The sequence below is a fragment of the Amblyomma americanum genome, chromosome 8 (genome assembly GCF_052857255.1).
Source record: "Amblyomma americanum isolate KBUSLIRL-KWMA chromosome 8, ASM5285725v1, whole genome shotgun sequence".
NCBI lineage: Eukaryota > Metazoa > Arthropoda > Arachnida > Ixodida > Ixodidae > Amblyomma > Amblyomma americanum.
In genome coordinates, this window is record NC_135504.1 from 68,866,621 (window position 1) to 68,888,585 (window position 21,965).

Consider the following 21,965-nt stretch of genomic DNA (forward strand, 5'->3'; position numbering starts at 1 on the left):
CGCCGCAGTGGCTCAGTGGTTACGGCACTCGGCTGCTGACCCGAAGGACGCGAGTTCGATCCCAGCTGTGGCGGTCGAATTTCTATGGAGGCGAAATTCAAGAGGCATGTGTACTGTGCGATGTCACTGTACGGTTAAGAACCCCAGCTGGTCGAAATTTCCGGAGCCCTTCACTACGGCGTCGCTCACAGCCTGAGTCGCTTTGTAACGTTAAACCTCTTAGCATGCGCTATATATGCTATAGCATGCGCTATACGCTCGGCGCTGCGATTGCTCCACTAAACAAACAAAAACTGTCAGTGATAAGCGATTTGGTCGTGACGAAACCATGACTACCCATTTAAACACTAGTGACGCGCGCCTGGCTGATCGCGTTCTTTATCAGAGCCCTCTTGACGCTTACTCACGTTGCCCGTGGACTCTAGTACTGTAGTGCTGTAGTGCTCTAGGACTCTAGTGCTCTAGTAGCAGAGCATGGACTCTAGTACTTCCAGAACTGTTCGCGCAGGGCCGTCGCGAAAGCACTGCTAAGATTGCTGTATGCTCCATAGGCAGCGTGTAAGATCGCTGCGATCGGCATGGAGTTGTACACATACAGCTACACACAGTAAGTTATCAAAAGCTCCAAGGCCCCTTCGGCGTGCACTTGCTCCGCTGTTGCGTTTGAGACCGGCAATGTGCTTCGACTTTGCGGGACTCCTGCTGCCCTCTATGGGGCGAGATGATAAACAAGAAACTAGAATTCTTGGATGGGGTCACAAGCGGGATTTTCAGACACGCAAGGATAATATAGCGGAGTAGGCCGAAGAGATCGCCGAGCGACGCCATCGGATGGCCACCTTGCGTCCGGCCTAGAAGAGGAGCCCACCGCGGGGAGGGGAACGTCACCCCAACCTGCACCTAATACATCTTCTTCAAAAAGATTTACCTCCTCCTCGCTCGGCAAGCGTAGTTATGAAATAGACCAATCTATAGGGTGCGTCTGCGTAATGTATAGTTTGAATGCATAGAGGAAAAATATATAATTATGCTAGATTTACTACCCATGAAATTGAACGTCCGACGCATTCTCGTCAGGCCGGGTGGGTGCATTTCAAATACAGATTAGCCGACCAGTAAAAAAAAAAACAGATATTTGTCGTTTCGGCGCCAAGATCGCGGAACACCGCCCACAACACCGTTGCTTTAACGTGTTTCCCCGGGACCCAGCTGCACAAGGAATTCTGAACAAGCGCCCGTGGTGGGAGCCGAAATGTCAGGTATATTTTTTTACTGGTTGCCGTCTCTATTTTCTTTCATTTCAAATTCACCGTGTATGGGAAGAATCGGGTTTCAGTTTTTGCAAGGCAACGTTGCTTACAAAGCTAGCAGTTGATTTAAAATATCCTAAGACCCTGGTTACACAGAAATCTTCGTAGTGAGAAACAACGTGAATAAGGTGGATTATAGATTTCTGAGACAACGGACAGGCCGCAGCTGGATCCCCTACTTTAACAGTTTCTTAGATTGGCGCAAGCGCGCATTTCGCCCAGGATGTACCAGAGTTGTCCGAGCAGACGAGAGCTAAGCACGCGAAAAGGATGGCTGCACGACCCTTCCGAGAAAACAAGTGCAGAAGCTACAAGCGATCAGGACGCCGCTCCAATCTTGCAGCTCATGTTGCTCAAAATTTTGTCTCACTCATTTTGCAGCTTCAAGGTGTCACCCAGGCACTACTCATGGATAGAGTGATGGCTCGTATAGCCTCGCTTATTCAAGGAGTACTATAAAACAGTTAAACAAGATATTACACTGGAATACAACTGAAGGTCTAAGCTGCAGATTTTCATCAAAGGAGGCCGTCGTGCCCATGTGGCGACGTCTCGTGGTCTCTTAGCCACAGGGGGCAGCTCGGTTTGGGCTGCTCGGTTTGAGCCAGTTTCTATCTTGGCGGACTTTTTGCAAGTTTTACATAGGCCAATCGACACCGCGAATGTTGGTCGTACCCAGCCAAAAAAAAAAAATGAGCGCAGGTGCTAATGCGTAAACGATTCCCATTACCCAATAAGGGGACGCAGATGTGAGGTTGTTTAGTTTTCCTGCTAAGCCATGGGAATCAACCCGGTTTGGTTTATTGGTTTATTAGGGTTGAACGTTCCAAGAGGACTCAGGCTATGAGGGATGCCGTAGTGAACGGCTCAGGAAATATCTAACATCTGCGGTTGATTAACGTGCGCTGACATCGCACAGTACATGGGCGTATAAATTTCGCCTCCACCGAAATTCGACCGCCGTGGCCGGGATCGAAGCCGCGTCTTTCGGGTCAGCAGCCGAGCGCCATAATCATTGAGCCACCGCGGCGGCTCGGCATCATCCGGGCGACTGCAGTGGATCGTTTCAGTACGTCGTGCGAAGAGGTCGAGCTACATGATATTGGTAATCGGTGTGAAGCTGAAGAAAAACACTCCGCCGTCGATCAGTTCGAGCCGCTCATTCTTGAATGCTGCGGACTTCGTTAAAACTATATCAATTTCGGCAGATTTCTAGGGCTTTAAGGGGCCGTGTATTGCAAAGATCCATTTCGCCGTCGTTTAATTTGGGCTTCTCTCATTGGTTGCTGCTCTCGGCGACGTAAGCTGTGAGGTATGTGTCACACCTCACGTCACAACAACACGCCCTGTACGCCACGCTTGAATAAACATGCGACACATACAAATGCCGCACTGGCGGGTCGACGCCGAGGAGCCTTGTCACCTGAGCATGAGTTCTCATACATATCATTTCATCTTTCTAAGTATTTCTACTTCATACCAGTAGTATTGCGTGCGAGCACAACGGCACAATATTTATTTGTAATGAAGGCCCGGAACTTCAGCTGGCCTTTAATACGCCTTTAAGACGCCTTTCATCTAAGTATCGCAAAACGAAATCAGACACAATGGAAAATTTCAGTACCCGTTTTCATGAATGCCTGGCTGACGAGATTTTTTTTTTGTTTATTTCTCCTTTGGGCAACATACAGGTATTGCCCACGAGGCAAGACAAAAGGAGGTGCTAAACCTCCTGACTGGGTGTTGTCCTCGCTTGGGTACAGCAGCAGGAGCGGTATTGCATTACACAACAAAAAAGGCTGTCCTTGCCATCACTTACACAATAGACGCATCATAAACAGTTCTTGTAAATATATACAGATAATAAAATAATAATACACACTAAATCATATAAAATTGTACAGAAATGCAATACATTAGGGTTGTTCGAACCGACATAATATTACATCAAACAGAACCAGAAGTAAGCATTTGGTCGTCTAGGACACAACGTTAAACAAAAAGAAAGACGAACAGATGCGTTTAAAACCCCTGGGCGTGGAACTATTTTTAGCTGCATCTATTACAAACGGATGAGAATTACACATCAACATGATTTGGTGCTCAATTGATTGTGTTCCGTAGTTAGTACGAGGTCCCTGGCCGTTCTGTAGAATGTCTTATGATGAAAATATTTCTTAACAAAAAAGAAGTCCACCATCAACATCGATATCGACCGATCTCGACCGCCATGCTGATGGGAGTTCAAGCGGGGTGCCCATACTGACGCACCCGACATCGGGTATGCAGCGTTAATGGCGGTGAGTAGCGTTGGCCAAGCCGACGCTCTTTCTGAAGCGCAGGCGGATGATGAGGGAAGAGCAGTGGGAAAAACCGGAAACGGCCAGCGGGAGTTTCATTGCCTAATAGGGGGGGGGGGGGGGGGGGGGGGAGTTCTGGGCGATGGGGGTATATAGCCAAGCGAAGAGGCAAGGAACACTGGTAAAACGGTTCAGGCAACGGCGTCGCTCATCAATGGCCGCCGGCGCTTGGGACTTGGCCTTTCGGAACTTTCTGGGCCGAACATTCAGGAATTTATTTCTTAGCTGCATTAAATCGCACTCAGCTGTCGCAGATTTGGTTGGCAGTAAGGTCGAAGCGAGAAAGTTTAGTTCAATCTTCTTTCGTGATTTGAAAATTTGGACCACATGCAAAATTTATAATAGCAACAACACATGATCCGTTTGTTTTCCGAACATATTTTTTTAATGTTTCAATCGCAGTACTAGGCATTTCAAGTTGGAATGATTTGATAAAAGCTGCACATATATGCCCATCCGTACACTCTGTTTAATGTATCATCTTCGTTTTGAGTATTGGATGATCACATCTATATTTGTCAGAAGTTTTTCTTATGTGTTTCAGTTAATACGTTTCCCTTGGGAACATTTCCTCTGTGACGTTTTTGTAGCCGCGCGTTTAATTCTTGAGCGTTATTTCATACCCCGCGCTTTGCCTTTGGCGAGGAGTTTCCTGATTCCCTTCTCCGCCCGTAGACGGCGACAGGAGTACCGTCTAAGCCGAAAAGCTTCAATCCCAAATGGGAGAGGGTGCCCAACGTAGCGGGGGCGGCGCCTGTGGCTTGTATCGCTTGGGCGTTTGAATTTCTGCCAGCTGCTTTGGCGGGCGTGCGTCAGGAGCGGCGGGGTCTTCGCTGTTGGCTGGACTATGCAGTCTTATGTAAGTCTTACGCGACTCCCTTTTCCATTCTGACTTAGCCTCTGTGCGTGCCACAAATCCTCTCAAATTATGACGGTGGTGTGGTCGTAAGCGCAACCTGCGCTCACTTTTTGAGGCGTCACCTAAATATTAACGCACTACAAACTCGGAAGCACGTGCACCGATTCCTATGCTGAGGATGTCTTTGTTCGAGAGCCTTTTGACTTCATAATGGCTCATTGTCTCTAGAAGTGAGTTTTGTGAATCCCGGCTGCAACTGTCATTGGCGAAAGCCATGGTTCACCAATCGTCTTCAAACGAAATGTGGTATTAATGAGCACTACGGTGTGTGGCGACTCTCTCACTGACCTTAAAATTGGGCCCAGACGCGATAGCGTTTGACGTTGGCTGTGAAGCACAGTTTGAGAAATATGTCATTCGATATGAGGATGTTGTTTCCTGTGTGCCACTTGCGCCTGTTACTACAGCTCATATGTGTTTAGCAAACGCTGCCGCTCCAGCAATCGCGGTCCCGCATAGGAGATGTGCGTGTTTTGGATACAGTTGAGCTTACACGAAGTAGCACTAAGCAACTGTGTTCATGTTCTTCTGTAAACGTTACGTGACAGAAGACATTCACGCGAAAGAAGAAGACAGGACGACGCAATACTGGCGACACGGTTGTCATTAGCGCGTCGTCCTGTCTTCTTCCCGTGAATGTTTTATGTTTTTCTATCGTTCACCGAAGAATGTGCACCAACTTGCCCAGCAACAAGTGATACTTGAATACCTATCTCTTCATGTTCGCGAGCGCTTTTGAACGGCAAGGCGTTATTCACAATTCATACTGACGTTTTGCTCAGTCTTCTCGATTACTGGCGCTGTACTGGCAGTTACAGTTGCTAGAATTGAGAAGCTTCTAGAGTTTTGGCAATCTCACGAGTCCAAGTTGTACAGGTGGCCGCAACGCAAGTTCCCCAGAGCAATGAGCCCGAAATGCGGCGAACAATACGGAGTGCGCGTATGTCAGCTGCTCTCGACTGACCTTTTCACAAAAACCACCTTGTTGGCTTCGCTGATTGAAGCGTAGCATTGTTATCATTCTATAACACTTGAGTCACTTAGCGTCCAACCAATTCGGGTTTCTTCTGTGCACTCTAATCTGTCGTACTGAAGTGAACTAGAATGCAACACCGTGCTCGCTATCTCCTACTCCATGCGGAAATGTCGATGACCTTCAGCATCGCGGCGACAGCTAGAGTTGTCGCCAACAGGCGCGAAGGAAAACTTACACAGGGTGTTTCACCTGATCCTTTACACGCGTTTGAAAAATAGGCTTTTTGAGTTAGGAGAACGGTTTTTTTCACCGTAGCGTTGTCAGCGGTGTAGTACATCAGGATACAGGTAAGACGTGCTAGCTACAGCAGGCTGGTTAACTAAAAACGACTACTTAACTTTTAATATTAGTTTTAGGCTCCTTAATTATTGAGAGGCGCGTAGCCCACTGTAGGCAACATCCGTATCAGTTTTTAGAATTTCGAAACTGTGTTTACCCTCGGCGCTTTGACCCAAGAAATGTTGGCTTTTTCTACGAGTTACGTGCATTGCAGTGGTTGCTCGGCCTGCGAGCTTCTCGAAAGGGCATGTATTTCGACACGATATCGGCAGAATTTATTTGTTCACAGCGCCCAGGGAAATCGTGTTTTAAAAATTCTAAAAACTGATATTGGTTTTACTTACTAGGGCTGTATGCCTATCAATAATTAAGGAGCCCAACAGTAATGACCAATAAGTTGACTATTCAGTATTAGTTAACCAGCCTGCCAGATAACACGTCTTAGCTGTATTCGGACTTACCGCACCGCCGACAATGGTACGTCCAAAAATGCGCTCTTCCAACCCAAAAAGAATCGTTATTTAAACTCGTGCGCAGTCTTAGGCGACACACCCTGTACATGGAGAGAGCAACGCGTAAATATCTGCGAAACGTCCCCGTGGCCGGAAGTTGTCTCGCCTCTCCTCTAGTTATCTATTCCTTCGCTTTTTTTTCCCCTCCGCACCTCCTCCTCGGCGAGCCTTGCCGAGTGAATCATGCCATAGCCTCCTTTATACTTTCTGTGCCTGTCAACTCCGCGCTCCGCGGCCGTCGTCGCCGCTCCTCCTCCTTTGAGAAGTTACGCCGCTGGCTGCCGAGAGATGGCGACAGCGACGTTGGGGCACCCACAGCCTGCCCACAGCAGCCCGGATAGCCGCGTGCCACGTGCTGTTGCTCTGTCGTCGTTACGTGGGCTTTTTTGCAGTGTGCAAGGTCTTACTTCCACTTTTCTGTGCCTTCCGATGCCGCAGGAATACAGCATTGCACCAAGTGGTGAGTGCCAGCTTTGATTTATCCTTCCGGCTATCGCTGCGTAGTGTTCAGCTGCATTAAGGCTTGTGAAAAATAGTGGCGGCACAAAAAACTGCGTTTATCGCGCGTCAGTACTGCAATAGTAATTCGGGATGTGCACGTGTTTTTTTTTTGGACTGCAAATGCTCCCTTTTGCATTATTTTTAATAAAAATTCCACTACCACCAATGCTAATTGCTTCTCTGCCTAGCTCGTCTGCGTAGTATGTTGGATGTGCTCCTGCGCATTTTTTTTTTTACAACATACGCTAATTGTGAAATTTTGAGAAAAAATAGAAACAGAAGATTTACCTATTGTTATGGTGGCTACTTTAAAGTGAGCTTAACCGAACGATGGAAAGCTATATTAGTTTAAAATGTTGTCAACTCAATCGTTGTGTCCCTCTCTTGCATCGGAAACCGCCAAACTCGTATTCAGCCGCATTGAGGCCTGTGAAAAATAACGACAGCACCATAAACTGTTTATTACGCGCCAGTAAGGCAATAATAATAAATGTGCGCTAGTATTCTTTGGTCTGCGGTGCTAATTTCTTCCCTGGTTAGCTCGTCTGTGTGGTATGCTACATGTGCTCCAGGGCAGTATTTTTTTTTTGCAATGTATCGGCTAATTGTGAAATTCTTTGATAAAATAAAAACACGAGCTTTACCTATTATGACCATTGCTTTGGAGTGAGCGAAACCGAAAGATGCAACGCGTATGTTTGTTTTCCTTGTTTTTCAAGTTAGAAAAAAAAATTGTTTGCAGGACGCGATGAATCAATTAATGTAACAGCTGATACCGAAATTGTTCTTCTTACAGCTCCCAATGGCATACTGCTGCGTACCATTGTGCCGGTCGGACAGTAAAAAGAAGGAGCCCGGCGTTTCTTTTCATGAGATCCCCGTCGAAGCTGCACAGCGTGAGCAATGGCTGAAAGCAATACGAAGAGATGACTGGGTACCTAACTGCACTTCCAACTATTCAAGGGTATGCAGCATACATTTCAAAATCTCTGACTTCGCAGAGGGCAAACGGCGCCGTCTGAAAAAGGGAGTTGTACCATCAGTGTTCAGTGACTACCCGTCGTACTTGCAACCTCGAGTATTGAAGGAGAGGCACAGTGTAAGCGGAAGAAAAAGAGCAGCTTTTCAGCCCCACCATAGCCAAGATGAGCCAGCGAAAAAACTCATGAAGCATGACGAAAGCACGAACGTGGAAATGCCGGCGTCTGATGCTGACAGTGAGGTCTCTGAAGCCGCTCCAACTACAAGTGTCAACTATTTTGAAGTGACGCAACACCAATCAAGAGCCACTTGTACAAAGCATGAAGAAGAACTTGTCCGCGCCGACAAAACAACGCAAGCTGACATCAGATCTTCCTACTGGCTGGCAGTGGAAAGAATCAAGTGGAAGAGGAAGGAGAGAGACTTAAAAAAGCAAATAGAGAGGCTTCGCACCACGGTAGATAAATATAAAATGGAGCTGAAAAGGCTTAAAGACGACAGTAATTTTGGAGATATAACATATATCCGGGAACAAGCGGAAGAAAAAGACATTGCTGCAGTTTTCCTGCTCAACGAAGTTGTCAATTTCAAGCGAAAAATGCCAACATGGTCTGAAGATGTAGTGCGACACTTCATTGTACTTAGGCATCTTTCTACAAAGGCCTATGAGCACGTCCAAAAGGAAAAATTGTTGAAGCTTCCAAGTAGGAACACACTACAAAACTTCATTGGAAGTACCTCTGGAGAGACAGGTTTTAGCCGCTTGGTACAAGCCCGGCTGAAAGCAGAGCTTGACAAGCTTGAATCGCCGCAGTCCAGAGTATGTTCTCTCATCGTCGACGAGATGCGAATAAAGCCAAGGTTGCAGTACAACAAGCAGCAAGATAGCTTCGTAGGCCATGTGGACATGGGTGTGGCCACCGATCTTGACAGTGCGCCGGTACTGGCAAATTCCTTGCTTTGTTTTGTAATTAACGGCCTGTCTACTTCATACAGAATACCAGCATCGTACTTTTTTACGAAAGGACTGAATGGCGCACAGCTGTCCAAATTGATGCGATATGTTCTCACTAAGGTTGAAGAGGCAGGCTTCAAGGTGGTGCGCCTTGTGAGCGACAACCATAAAGTAAACGTGAGTGCCATGAAGGACCTCTGCGGCGGATTCCTCACGTACAGGATACAGCATCCGTGTAATCCTGATCGGCTGCTTTTTTTAAGCTTTGATTATTGCCACGTCTTGAAAAACATCCGCTCTCAGTTCCTTGCACGCGACCTTGGAGAGAAAGGCGAGGTTTCGTCATCTCACTTGAAGAAACTCTACGAGATGCAGAAAGATTGGATTGTAAAACCTGTGAGGAGCCTAACCAGAAAACATGTTTTTCCGAACAATATTGAAAAAATGAACGTCAAACGAGCTGCCGAAGTTTTTTCTCCAGGCGTTACATCTGCTCTGGAGTTTTTGAAAGAGCACGCAGGACAAAGCTGCCATTCATCATTTGCCTATGCGGGACCCACAATACTCTTTATGAAGAACATCCATCGGCGGTTCCTACTGCACGACACCAGCAACAAGTACCAACATATCGAGCAAAATTTCCCTGACGTCAGGCACTTTGACGACAAAAATGATTCTAGGCTGGAATGGCTGGAAGTTACATTTCCGCTATATATCGACCAACTGAAGAAAGATGCAACTTATCCTCGTGCCTTTTTCTCAGCCGAAACGTACGAGGCCCTTCTGCTCACAACATACTCGACTGCTTGCTGCATTCGCTATCTGTTAGCTGAGGAGAAGTTCTGTTTTGTACTAATGCGGAAATTCAGCAGTGACCCGATTGAAGCGCTGTTTGGAACCCTGAGGCGGTCACTGGGATGCAACGACCAACTTCACGTGCGGTCAGTACTCTCAGGACTAGAAAAAGTCTTGAAGACGGGAATTGCCGCGACATCTGAACACAGCAACGTGCTACATCATGAGAGTCACCACAGCACTGGACTTAGGACTGCAGGGCTATGTGCACTTGGGAGGATCGATGAGCTTCCAAGGGCTGCTTTGGAAATCTTGGGACGCTTAGACGTGCAGCATGTCCCTGCTTCTCTACCTACATTGCAGCTGTCGGCCACGTTCTATGTAGGTGGCTACATTGCTCGTGTGATAAGTGAACATATGGAATGTGAGCAGTGCTGTTTACTCACAACCAAGCCACCTACTGGTAACCCACTCGAGCAGTTCACGCGAGAACAGGACCGTGGTGGGCTGCTTTACCCATCTGACGAATTACTCTATGTCTTAGACACGCTGCGGCTGTTTGTGGAGACAAGCTTAAAAGAAAACCCACGACTTGAAAATCCACTGAAGAACCTGACAGATGCAGCTGTTCCAGCCATCTGTAAATCAAGGCTGCTGAAGTGCCCTTTCAGTGACAGCAGTCACCGTGAACATTTTTCTCTACTTGTGGCAACTAGATTCATCAGACCGCTGCTGGTGAACTACGCCTGTTCGATAACAGACAAGAATGATTTGTATAAGCCGCTGTTTCGGCAGAAGCCACTCTCACGAAAAGTAATGAAGCTGTAAAAGTAGCTACTCTTGTAGCACAGCGGCTGTTGTGAAATGTGTAAATAAATGTTGGTGCCTTTCTTCTTAAGTTTTGTTTTAGCGCAGCGTAGACTAGCATTGTAACTGTACTATAACCACTTACGCTAGCGGAGCAGTCATGTAGTTTTTCGAGCCATGCCCACGTATCTTGAAACTGCCTCACATAACATGTCATAGCGTTGGTGTTACTGGCTAACAACTAACGTGATCACTTGTTATGCTTAGAGGATGTCTGCTTTACGAGTAAATATAACGAGTTTGTACGATTCATGCTTAGTAGCAGTTATCCCGCGAGCGAATAACAGCGCTCCCATCCTCGCGCCGGCATTCGCACCAGTGCGCCTCGACACCTACGTCAGTGGCGCCCTCAGCAGCGGGAGCGGCAGCGCCGCGCAACTTTACCCGACGGCGCCGCTGTATGGTTCGCGCGGCGCGTTGACAGGCACAGAAAGTATAAAGGAGGCTATGATCATGCGCGTGCGGGCCGGTTTACTTTTTCGCGCGCTAAGCCGAAGGCGCTGTGGTATTTGTGACGTCATCGCGAGCGTACATTCAAGACGGCTGCGAGTTGTTGGTGGACTGTTACAGGCCGGCTGCTCTTTTTCGCTCTCTCTAAGCCGCGCATTCGACTCTTTAGGTGGTTTTGTATACAAAATCTCCTTATTTATGGCGCAGTGCGGAACAGCCGGGTGCGAGCACGTGTCGCGTATCGCATATAACGCACTTTGATCGCGCTGGATACTAACTAATCACAAGCGTGCAGCCGTTGATGCTGCTCGGGGATAAAATAGTTAAACACGGACCCCGTAGAATATCTGTTAAGGGTCCCAATTGGACGTACTTTTGGAAATGTGGCGGAGAGTTTTAAGGTTGCTTCACTTCTGCCACCGGTTGGACCGGTATTGCACTGCCTCCGGGATCGGCCTGGGTCATTATACCGCGCGTCTTTTCTATTCTGTCTTTCTATCCCATCTATGAACTCTCCTACTATCTGCACGTGGCAGCGATTGTGGCTCGGCTTGAGCCAGTGGGCAGGCCTGTGCACTTTCCTTTTCTTTCTTCCTGGCAACAACAGACAGACAGTTAAAACTGGACAGAAGATAGATATAAACTTTTCAGCAAGCGGACTCAGAATAAGAACTTTACGCCTGTACTTTGCGAAGATGGCCAGGGTCATTCTGGAGGGGCAGTTTTAAGACGATATAATTTTTCTTAATATGAGTATTTTCGAATCATTCAGCTTCGTAATAGAGATGTACACGTAGGTTTCGTGTATAACTTGCACGTATTGCTGTTATATTAAATTTCCGTCTATCTTCCTCAGATTGTTTACATGTCAGCGATGGATGGCGTTCAGTAGAAAACATGTTTCAAGAACTCTGTTACATTTCTTTAAGTCAGCATGACGCAATAAAGCTTTGATTTTGCAAGCATTTGTCTGTGACTGAAATATGTAACCATGCAGAGTTCTAAGCGTCGGCCATTTTTTGTGGAGTTTGACGTTTCAAGGCTGTGCCGTGCCTGCAATAAGACATGATACAACGAAAGCCTCTCTCCGAACAACTTGAACGTGTGAGGGCGTGTAACGCTCACCGACATCACACAGCACATGGTGCCTTTGCATTTTGCGAAAATAAAATGTAGCTACTAAGCCTTGGATAACACCTGGAGCACACGCTAAGCATTATAAGCGGTTTCGGCTCCGCGGCATGTTAACGAGTAAATAAATAATTTGCTCTCTTAAAATGTTTTGGTGCATTTCGCAGCGAATAACTTGAACATTATCAGGCATGCACCCATTTTGTTTTGATCACGCTTACACACTTTGTACGTTTTATCACAATGCTGATTCTTTCATATCTGTGTCATGCACGAGCTTGATATTTATGTTGTACCCACAAGGCACCCTGTGTTTAAAAGTAGTAAGAAGCTTTACTCTGTGAAACCAAAGGATTTGTGGAGACGTGTATATAATAGTGGATTTTAGTACACAGCAGACTTAGTGGTATTAAGCTTTATACTATGAATGCAGAGGATTTGTGCAGATGTGTGTAAAACAGTGCATTTATGTACACAGTACACTTAGTGGTAGCAAGCTTTATTTTATCACGGCAGAGGATTTTTGCAGGCGTGTATATATAACAGTGCATTTATGTACACAGTACACTTAGTGGGAGCAAGTTTTATTCTATCAAAGCAGAGGATGTTTACAGACGTGTATATAATACTGCATTTCTTGTCTCATGAGAAGTAGTATAATAATAGTAGTATTTCTTGCCTCATGTATGTCTAGACATTCAAATGTACAGGTATGCATGTATGTCTGCGGTACCGTGAGTTGGTCAAAACACGGAGGTTAGCACACTGTAGCACTGTTTGCAGCGATCAGAGCAACTGCTCAGCGCTGTCATGAAGTCGAACGGGGGGGGGGGGGGGGGGATGGAATTTGTTTGGTGCAGCAAAAGGTCATCGTCGAAGTGTCATAAATGTTGCTATAAAAGGGCTATGCTCCAAATATACCTTTTCTGCATCAATGATGAAGACACTATCCTAGGAAATTACACCCGAGTTGTGCGCCGATCCAGCACCGCAGCAGTGGCCAAGTGGTTGAGCATCCGCCTCGTATGCACCAGATGCGGGGTTCGATACCCTCCACCGCCGGATACCCACTGGCGATACAATGGGTAAAAGCTTTCCCTTGGCCTGGTGCTCGGCTTATTTTGGGTGAAATGCTTGGGAGATGGGTCTTTGCCCCCCCTCGAGAAGTCGAAAATACATTGTGCCAAGGCGCTCTTTGGCTATAGAAACCCTTGCGTCATAAAAATAAATCATCATCGTCATCATCATCACCTATTCGGTAGGCGCCTACCGAATCCACTCTATTGCAAATGCAATGATTTGCAGGCTTAAGGATAAAAGCAGTTTCCACTGCACTTTTCGCAGCTCCAAAAAGGAACTCAGAACTTGCAGGACTTTGAACGAGCTTTTTCTCAACACCCCTTAACGCTATCAAGTGGTGATAAGTGTAAGGTCACAAGTGCTATGAGCCTGCGACAGTTGATGCGCGCGGGTCAACGACGCCGTTATCAGATGTCGCACATGAGTCTAGGGGGAGCATCTCAATTCGTAATATAAACGAGTTCTGAATTAGAGATCACTCAAGATGGTGTCTTTGATAGTGATGACTTCGGTAAATAATTACACACTCGCAGCGCTTCTGATGGCCTCTCGACCATTCATCAGTAATTTACTGCAGCTGCTTATCTATGTATCTCGTTAAATACCTCAAAGCGTTCCTCTTCAAGTAATGAAGTCACTGCTATAGTGAAAAACAGCGCAAAGTGACAGAAATGGTTGTCACAGATCATCATCGCCTATGCTAATCGCATAGTTCGTTAATGTAGGGTTGTTTGAGGACATCGAGCGTTGTTCGCCATATTTAGTTTATTTTGAGAATGCTTTCTCCCGTTGAATAAATCACAGGGCGCGGCCGCCGCCGTGGCTAAGTGGTTATGGCGCTCGGCTGTTGGTCCGAAAGACGCGGGTTCGATCCCGGCCGCGGTGGTCGAATTTCGATGGAGGCGAAGTTCTGAGGCCCGTGTGCTATGCGATGTCAGTGCACGTTAAAGAACCCCTGGTGGTCGAAATTTCCGGAGCTTTTCACTACGGCGTCCCTCACATCCTGAGTCGCTTTGGGACGTTAAACCCCCATAAACCAAATCAAAGGGCGAATATTTTCTTACAGAAATATGCCGCCATTTAGACGAACTTTTCAGACTTTCAAGAGAAGGGGAAGTGCCCGGTATGATAGCAGCACATGACGATGACTATGAAAATATTCTTTAGAGAAAATGGTTAACAGCCGGTGTAGTTGGTAACATTACAGGAGGGGGGGGGGGGGCTAGTATCGACGCTCTCTACCTTCATTTCAATGTAATGCACACTAATGTTCCCCGCAGGTGCAATGGCGAACCGTTCAACATCAGAAAATGGAGCCCTGCCATCTGATCCGGAGGAATTGGCGAAGCAGTTCGGCCTCGCGCTGGTCGGACCCTTCACTGGGAAAGCGCTGAACCACCGTCTGCCGTGCACTGCTACACGTCGCCAAACATGCCACATCGTCGACCAGCTTGACGTCTGGAATGAATTCCTCTTCGACTTAGGCTATCAGCTGCGTGAGGTGCGGGGAACAGCGGGACAACTATCCATTTCAAGGTTTAAAGCTAAACAGTGTCCTCACCGTTTCCAGATAGCCCTTCTCCATTGGCTCATCGCGACACACTCCTGCATCTGTGCCTTCGACTATTCCTGTCCACCCCATAAGAAAGACGAAGCAGACCTCTGCGAGACACTGCGGCGAAATACTTCAATCAAGATTGTGACGGTCCCCATTTGGGCAGTGATGACCGAGTTGCACTGCACGACCATATCAAATCTGAGAAACTTGGAAGAACTAGTGTTTCCGGGCAGAGGAGAGAGTTCCACAACGGTTGTGGACTTGTTGACCAGTCTTCTGCGGTCTAGTACTTCGCTGTCCTGCCTCAAGATTCCTGAATTGCGCATGCGTACTGAGCATGCGGACGCGTTTTTGAAAGCGCTGGAAGCAAACTTCTCCTTGAAGGAGCTGTCAGTCAACTCCAGTGTCATTAGTGCAGCTTCTCCATCATGCCGCGACGAGTTTTCAGGCTTTCTCAGGAATGAATGTAAGCTCACAGCTTTGACCGTGAAAGGAATGAGCAACGATTCTGAACTATACTTGAGAATTTTGCTGGACGCGCTGGTGCACAACCGGTCACTTTTGAAGGTTGAGCTCGAAAATATTAGCCCCTGCCAAGAAAGCGCCGACCTATTGCGGAAGGTCGCTGCAAAAAATAAAGTGCTGCGCGTATTGAGCTTAAGCGTAGCTGATGCATGCAAGTCTAAAAGGGGATTGCTGAACTGCTCGGCTACGTCTCTTGGGGAACTTGAAACGCTGGAAGAACTTACGCTGTCTCTTGCCGTGTGGGACAGTGCCCACTGGAAGCTCTTTTTAGAATCATTGTCCGCAAAGAGAAATGCAATGAAAGTAATAATTGATGTTGGAGAGAACGATCAACATGAGTTCCTCGAAGTCTGCAATGACCTCCGTCAGAATTGCGCAGCGGGAACAGTTGTGTCATTTCAGCTCATCGAACTGATCTCTCGCTTTGACGTTATTTTAGAGGACAATGTAATTGCAAAAACACCTCGACGTGGTCGTTACGACGGAAATGTAGCGACACATGAGACTTTCTCAAACGTTTGGTCTTCAGTTAGCAGTATCTCTTCCTTGGAACTGTTCTGTGACTTTCATTCCTTTAGCTCAAGAGGCTGTTCTCTATTTACCCGCTTCATTCGGGAAACAACAGCACTTAAAGAACTTACCCTCGTGCCATCCAAATCGCATCACTCGCATCAAGACACTGAGGGGCACTGGCGCCAAATAATAGAGTCGTTGGCACAAAACACGAGCGTAGTACATCTTGACGTGTGTACAGATGCGTTGGATGAAGAGGGGGCAAAGTGCCTTGCGGACGCCTTCAAACGCAGCAGGAACATCCGCAGAGCAACGTTTTGGCTCGGAGAAACGATGAGATACTTCGTTCCTTATCTTGCTCACGACATCGAAGACAACTACACTCTTACGCAAGTCAGACTTGACCACGTGACTTGGAATGGAGGCGCCTACACTTGCCGTATCATGGACACGGTGCGTCGAAATTTCGGACTGGTGTCGCGTGCTTCTCAGTTCCTGTCAGCTGGCCACTGCGACAGGTACGTGATAAAGTGGTCATTTATAGAGTCATTGTTGCAAGCTCGCTCACTGATGGGCAGCCAAGACACTCTCTCCAACATGACCTTAACGGCACCACATTAAAGCGGTTGTTTGCACGACATGGCGCTGGTGGAAAGGAGTAATTTTTCTTCACCTTTGCTCCGGGGTTAGGTGTAAATTACGGTAGACATAATTATGGTCTTCATGCCAGCTGCCTTAACTCGTATGCGCACGCGGAAAGGGATTTGGAAGTAGTGTTCCCTGAGTTCATTCAACCGTGCCTTGCCTTGTGCGGCGTTCTCAGCTTTGTGCTGATACGAAATAAAGGTATGGCGTTTACGCTGCAGCATTTGTGCACCTCTCCGCCGCGGTGGTTCTGTGGTTATGGCACTTGGCTGCTGGCCCGCAAAACGCGGTACCGATCCTGGCCGCGGCGATCGAATTTTGATGGCGAAATTCTAGAGGCCCGCGTACTGTGCGATGTCAGTGCATGCTAAAGAACCTCGGGTGGTCGAAATTTCAGGAGCCCTCTGCTACGGCGTCCCTGATAGAATGAGTTGCTTTGGGACGTTAAACCCCCATAAACAAACAAACAAACATTTCTGTCGCTGTATTTCTCTATCTGGCGAATGTCAGACAAAGTAATTTGTTGACCCATGTGGGAAAGTTCCTTGAAACGTAATAAACTTGTTGGCGTATTCGTATATATTTAGAGATACAAGCGCGGTTAGAGATGCATGTAGCAGTTCAACGATTGCCGATATTAGAAAAAAAAAAGAAAAACCGCGCGAGCGCTGTCTTTGACTACTGTGAATTTCGCCCAACGTATGTCTTCACATAAACTTCTTTACATTTACCTAACTGCCGGGATGAGGCGCTCATCGATGTGCGAGTGAACAGCGGCGCTTTCGTCGCTTCCGCTGATAGGAAAACTTCGCTGGGGGTTTGGCAGCCGATTACAGCGCCGTAGCACCAGGCTACAGAGCAGTATACGCAGCGCTTTCGCAACGCAACTTCCTTCATCACACCTTGAAGCAAGAACGTCTGAGTTATACAGGAGTGAAAAGGCCAGTTTAACTACAGTATGAGCCGCGCGCACCTAAACAAGGATCCCTCTCAGAACTTGTGCGGTCTGGGTTGACGCAAGAGTCGCGTGCACTATTAGTCATCAAACGGAACTAAAAAACTGTCCACAGCGATGCGCTGAAGAAGCTGTGGGCATACGCTCCATTCTGCTACGGCCACACGAACTCGGGACGCATGGCTTTACGGTGAAGCAAATTCGAGCCCATATCTGTTTTCAAAGTGTCGCTGCGTGAAATTATCTAACTAGCACTTAATTCCTGACATCCGCTAAAGAATGTGCCCAATGTCCTTAATTCACTACGCGAAGCGTTCACTGTTGTGTCGCGCGAGGCCCATCCACGCCAGAACATAATGTCGGTAAACGCACGCTGCCCGCGATAGAAATGCAAATGCTAGCAACGCACAGAAGCAACGTCTGGTTCAAGCAAGCATTCACGTCAACAGGGTTCACTGAATAAGAGCTGCTTTGCACAGAATCGGCATTTCTAAGTGCTTCGTCTCGACGCCGTTTATCCCTGGAGCACATTTTCTTGAAACAAATGGCGTGCTGTTCCTTAGTAAATGCATAAAAAAGTGGCGAAATGTACAGAATTATTGTCAAAATGGAGATCGTATCTAATGTGTCTCTAGAGACAGAAATCCTAGAAACAGAATGAACTCTCCGCACATTGTATTTTCATAAGTAGTAGATGAAATGCATCCTTTGATTGGCATTGCGAAGTTCCTAAATTTGAATCTTATCACTGCCTCATTGTGTAATTCATAAGTATCTAGTCATACTTGGTTGGCTACCATGGTTGGATAGGATACCGGCAGCTCTCAGAGGAGACAAAACGTACGAATACGAAAGGCCAAAGCATAAAAGCAACTAACCCCACAGACAGGCTAGGACTAGCAGAGCTATCTAGGCTAATCAATAACCGCAACGTAACCGATGTAACGAAGAATAATATGGAGAGAATCGAGCACGCTCTATAGAACAATCTAAACCTTAAAGCAATAGAGAGGAGAGTGTCCATTGGCAAACTTCTGATCTATGCGCTAAGAGACAATGAGAGCATAGTCGTTAGCAGTATGAACAAGATAGTTAAAATAACCGAAGAGTTCTACACAGCTCTATGCAGCAGCCAAGCAGCCAAGGTAATAAGGACGTTAGTGAGAGGGAGAGTAGCCTAAAGCATATCAACACCCCAGAAGTAACGAAAGAGGAAGTAAAGAAAGCCTTAGTAGCAATTCAAAGGGGGAAAGCATCTGGTTAGGATAAGGTAACAGCACATCTTTTAGGAACTGCGTCCGCTACGTTCCGATGGTGTTCACTCAGCAAAAGTTCACAAACTTATCGCGCCATCACGTTGAATTTGGCGATTTAATCAACAAGCATAAATTTTGTATATATTTCCGTTCCCCTGTTTGTCTTCTTTGCCTATGACTGAGTTGTGAAGGGGCCTGAATATTTTTTCAAAGCACGCTGGGAAGGAGAGGCACATGTTTATGTTTAGGTTTTAGGTTGTCCGAAAGCAACTCCGACTATGAGGGACTTCTTAACGAAGGCCTCCGGATAATTTAGCCCGCCTGGAGTTCTTTAACGTGCACTGACATTACATAGCACACGGACCTCTAGCAATTCGCCTCCGTCAAAATGCAACCTCCACGGCCGGGATCGACCCTCCTTTCTCGGGTCAGCAGCCAAGCACCATAGCAACTGATCTACCGCAGCAACCGCCGCGGTGGATGAGTGGTTATGGCGCTCGGCTGCTGGCCCGAAAGACGCGGGTTCGATCCCGGCCGCGGCGGTCGAATTTCGATGGAGACAAAATTCTAGAGGCCCGTCTACTGTGCGACGTCAGTGCACGTAAAGAACCCCAGGTGGTCGAAATTCCCCGAGCCCTTCACTACGGCGTCTCTCATAACCTGAGTCGCTTTGGGACTTTAGACCCCCATAAACCATAAACCTGATCAATCGCGGCGGCAGAGGCACATGCATCAAATGAAATAAATATAAAAGGATGTGGTGTTTACAGCTATTACAATACAGTTAACAGGGCACATATAACACAGCGCGAATACTTGTTGCAGCTTTCCTTGAAGGAGTTTTACTAACTTTCTGTTCTGTCATCGGTTGAGCCAAAGAGATTGTTGAAGAAATAGATTGTTTGAAATAATTTTTTCTCCACTCTTCTTCGAACAGGTTCTGCACTCCTCATGCTTTGAAGACTGTCCAGATGCATCCTGCTCTCATGGCCGAACTGGCCGAGGTGCTGTCTGTCGGCGACACCGAGGCAGCCGACATAGTCCGAGACGGAATCCGCAGCCTGGAGGACGACATGCACGTCTTCATGCGGGTCATCGGCATCGCGGGGGAGCGGATCGAGTGCTGCCCGCGCCAAGACGGACGAGCCCAGCTGGACAGCCTCAACGAGTACTGCTTGAGAGAGATCCGGCGCTATCTCAGATTCGAAGACGTCAAGTGCAGCTCTGAGAGAGAGTCAGGGGAAAGGAGGCAGAGAGATTTGATTCCCTTCATTTAAGAGTGGGACACTTATTCCCAAAACAAGAACCGTCAACTTTGATAGTAAACGTTTTTGCCTACGTCATTGCGCATACGCTTACTTGGGCAGCGGACATGACGGTTGTTATCCTCAACGGCTACTGTACAGCTCTGTGTAGAACTCTTCGGCTACGTTAACTATCTTATCCATATTGCTAATGACATTGCCCTGCTTGTCTCTTAATGCATACATCTGGTTTTTACCTATGCCTAGTTTCCTCTTCACTGTTTTTAGGCTACCTCCGTTCTTTATAGCATGCTCGATTCTCTCCATATTAAACTTCCTTATGTCGGCTACCTTGCGCTTATTTATTAACTTTGATAGCTCCGTTAGTTCTATTCTATCGGTAGTGTTAGATGCCTTCATGTTTTGGCGCTTCTTAATCAGATCTTTCGTCACCTGAGATAGCTTCCCGGTATCTTTTCGAACTGTCCTACCGCCTACTTCTACTGCGCACTCCGTAATTATTGATGTCAGGTTATCGTGCAATGAATGAACATCAAGATCATCTTCCTCAGTTAAAGCCGAGTATCTGTTTTGCAGCGCTATCCTAAACTCCTGTGCTTTCCCTCTTACGGCTAACTCGTTAATGGTCTTCTTCTTCGCTAGCTTCTTCCGTTCCCTCTTCAAGTCTAAGCTAATTCTAGACCTTACCATTCTATGGTCGCTGCAACGCACCCTTCCGAGGACGGCCACATCCTGAATGATGCCAGGTTTAGCGCATAGTATGAAGCCGATTTCATTTTTAATCTCACCATTGGGACTCTTCCAGGTCCACTTCCTGTTTTTTCGTTTGCGGAAGAAGGTATTCATGATCCGTAAATTATTTCTATCCGCGAATTCGACTAATAACTCTCCCCTGCTATTTCTAGAGCCTATCCCATAGTCACCTACCGCGTGGTCGTCAGCCTGCTTCTTGCCCACCTTCGCATTGAAGTCGCCCATCAGTACAGTGTACTGCGATTTTACTCTATTCATTGCTGATTCTACGTCCTCATAGAAGCTTTCAACGGTCTGGTCATCATGGCTGGATGTGGGTGCGTAGGCCTGCACCACTTTCAGCTTGTACCTCCTATTCAACCTAATTACTATTGCTGGTACCCTCTCGTTAATACTGTAGAACTCCTCTACGTTGCCAGCTATATCCTTATTAATGAGGAAACCCACACCTAGTTCTCGTCTATCCTTTAACCCGCGATAGCACAGTATGTGTCCGTCCTTTAGCACTGTATACGCCTCACCTGTCCTCCTAGCTTCGCTAAGCCCTATCACATCCCATTTAATTCCCGCTAGTTACAGTAGCCAATGTAATCAGAGCGCCAATGAGAAAGACAGCAGTGCACAGCAATGCGTCATCCCACCAGTAACGAAAGATGAAGTAAAGAAAGCCTTAGAAGCAATGAAAAGGGGAAAAGCAGCTGGGGAGGATCAGGTAACAGCAGATCTGTTGAAGGATGGAGGGGACATCGTGCTAGAAAAATTAGCCACCCTGTATACGCAATGCCTTATGACCTCGACTGTACCAGAAGCTTGGAAGAATGCAAACATTATCTTAATTCATAAGAAGGGAGACGCCAAGGACTTGAAAAATTACAGGCCGATCAGCTTACTATCCGTTGCCTACAAAGTATTTACTAAGGTAATCGCTAATAGAGTCAGGGCAACGTTGGAGTTTAATCAACCAAATGATCAGGCAGGCTTTCGTAAAGGATTCCACAATAGATCATATTCACACTATCAATCAGGTGATAGAGAAATGCGCAGAATATAACCAACCTCTATATATAACTTTCATTGATTACGAGAAAGCATTCGACTCAGTGGAAACCTCAGCAGTCATACAGGCATTGCGTAATCAGGGGGTAGAAGAGCCTTATGTCAAAATACTGGAAGATATATATAGCAACTGCACAGCTACTATAGTCCTCCATAAAGTCAGCAATAAAATTCCAATAAGGAAGGGCGTCAGGCAAGGAGACACGATATCGCCAATGCTGTTCACCGCATGTTTGCAGGAGGTATTTCGAGGCCTGAATTGG

At 46.9% G+C, this 21,965-nt stretch overlaps 2 protein-coding genes across 2 annotated transcripts; both read left to right on the plus strand.

The window, feature by feature from the left end:
• The first annotated feature begins 4,457 nt into the window (after positions 1–4,457).
• Positions 4,458–19,971, plus strand: LOC144101861 (uncharacterized). Its single transcript, XM_077635085.1, has 3 exons — positions 4,458–4,529; positions 14,457–16,290; positions 19,566–19,971. Exons 2-3 carry the CDS (start codon positions 14,462–14,464, stop codon positions 19,903–19,905), a joined length of 2,169 nt encoding a protein of 722 aa, XP_077491211.1. The 5' UTR covers positions 4,458–4,529; positions 14,457–14,461; the 3' UTR covers positions 19,906–19,971.
• LOC144100410 (uncharacterized) lies at positions 8,656–10,931 on the plus strand. The gene has a single exon (XM_077633368.1). The coding sequence runs from the start codon at positions 8,743–8,745 to the stop codon at positions 10,474–10,476; it is 1,734 nt and encodes a 577-aa protein (XP_077489494.1). The 5' UTR covers positions 8,656–8,742; the 3' UTR covers positions 10,477–10,931.
• Positions 19,972–21,965: the final 1,994 nt, after the last annotated feature.

Coding starts and splice junctions, on each gene's coding strand:
- LOC144100410 (XM_077633368.1), top strand. CDS start 8,743: ATGCGAATAAAGCCAAGGTTGCAGTACAACAAGCAGCAAGATAGCTTC.
- LOC144101861 (XM_077635085.1), top strand. CDS start 14,462: ATGGCGAACCGTTCAACATCAGAAAATGGAGCCCTGCCATCTGATCCG. Junction 16,291..19,565: donor TCAGCTGGCCACTGCGACAG/GTACGTGATAAA, acceptor TTCTTCGAACAG/GTTCTGCACTCCTCATGCTT.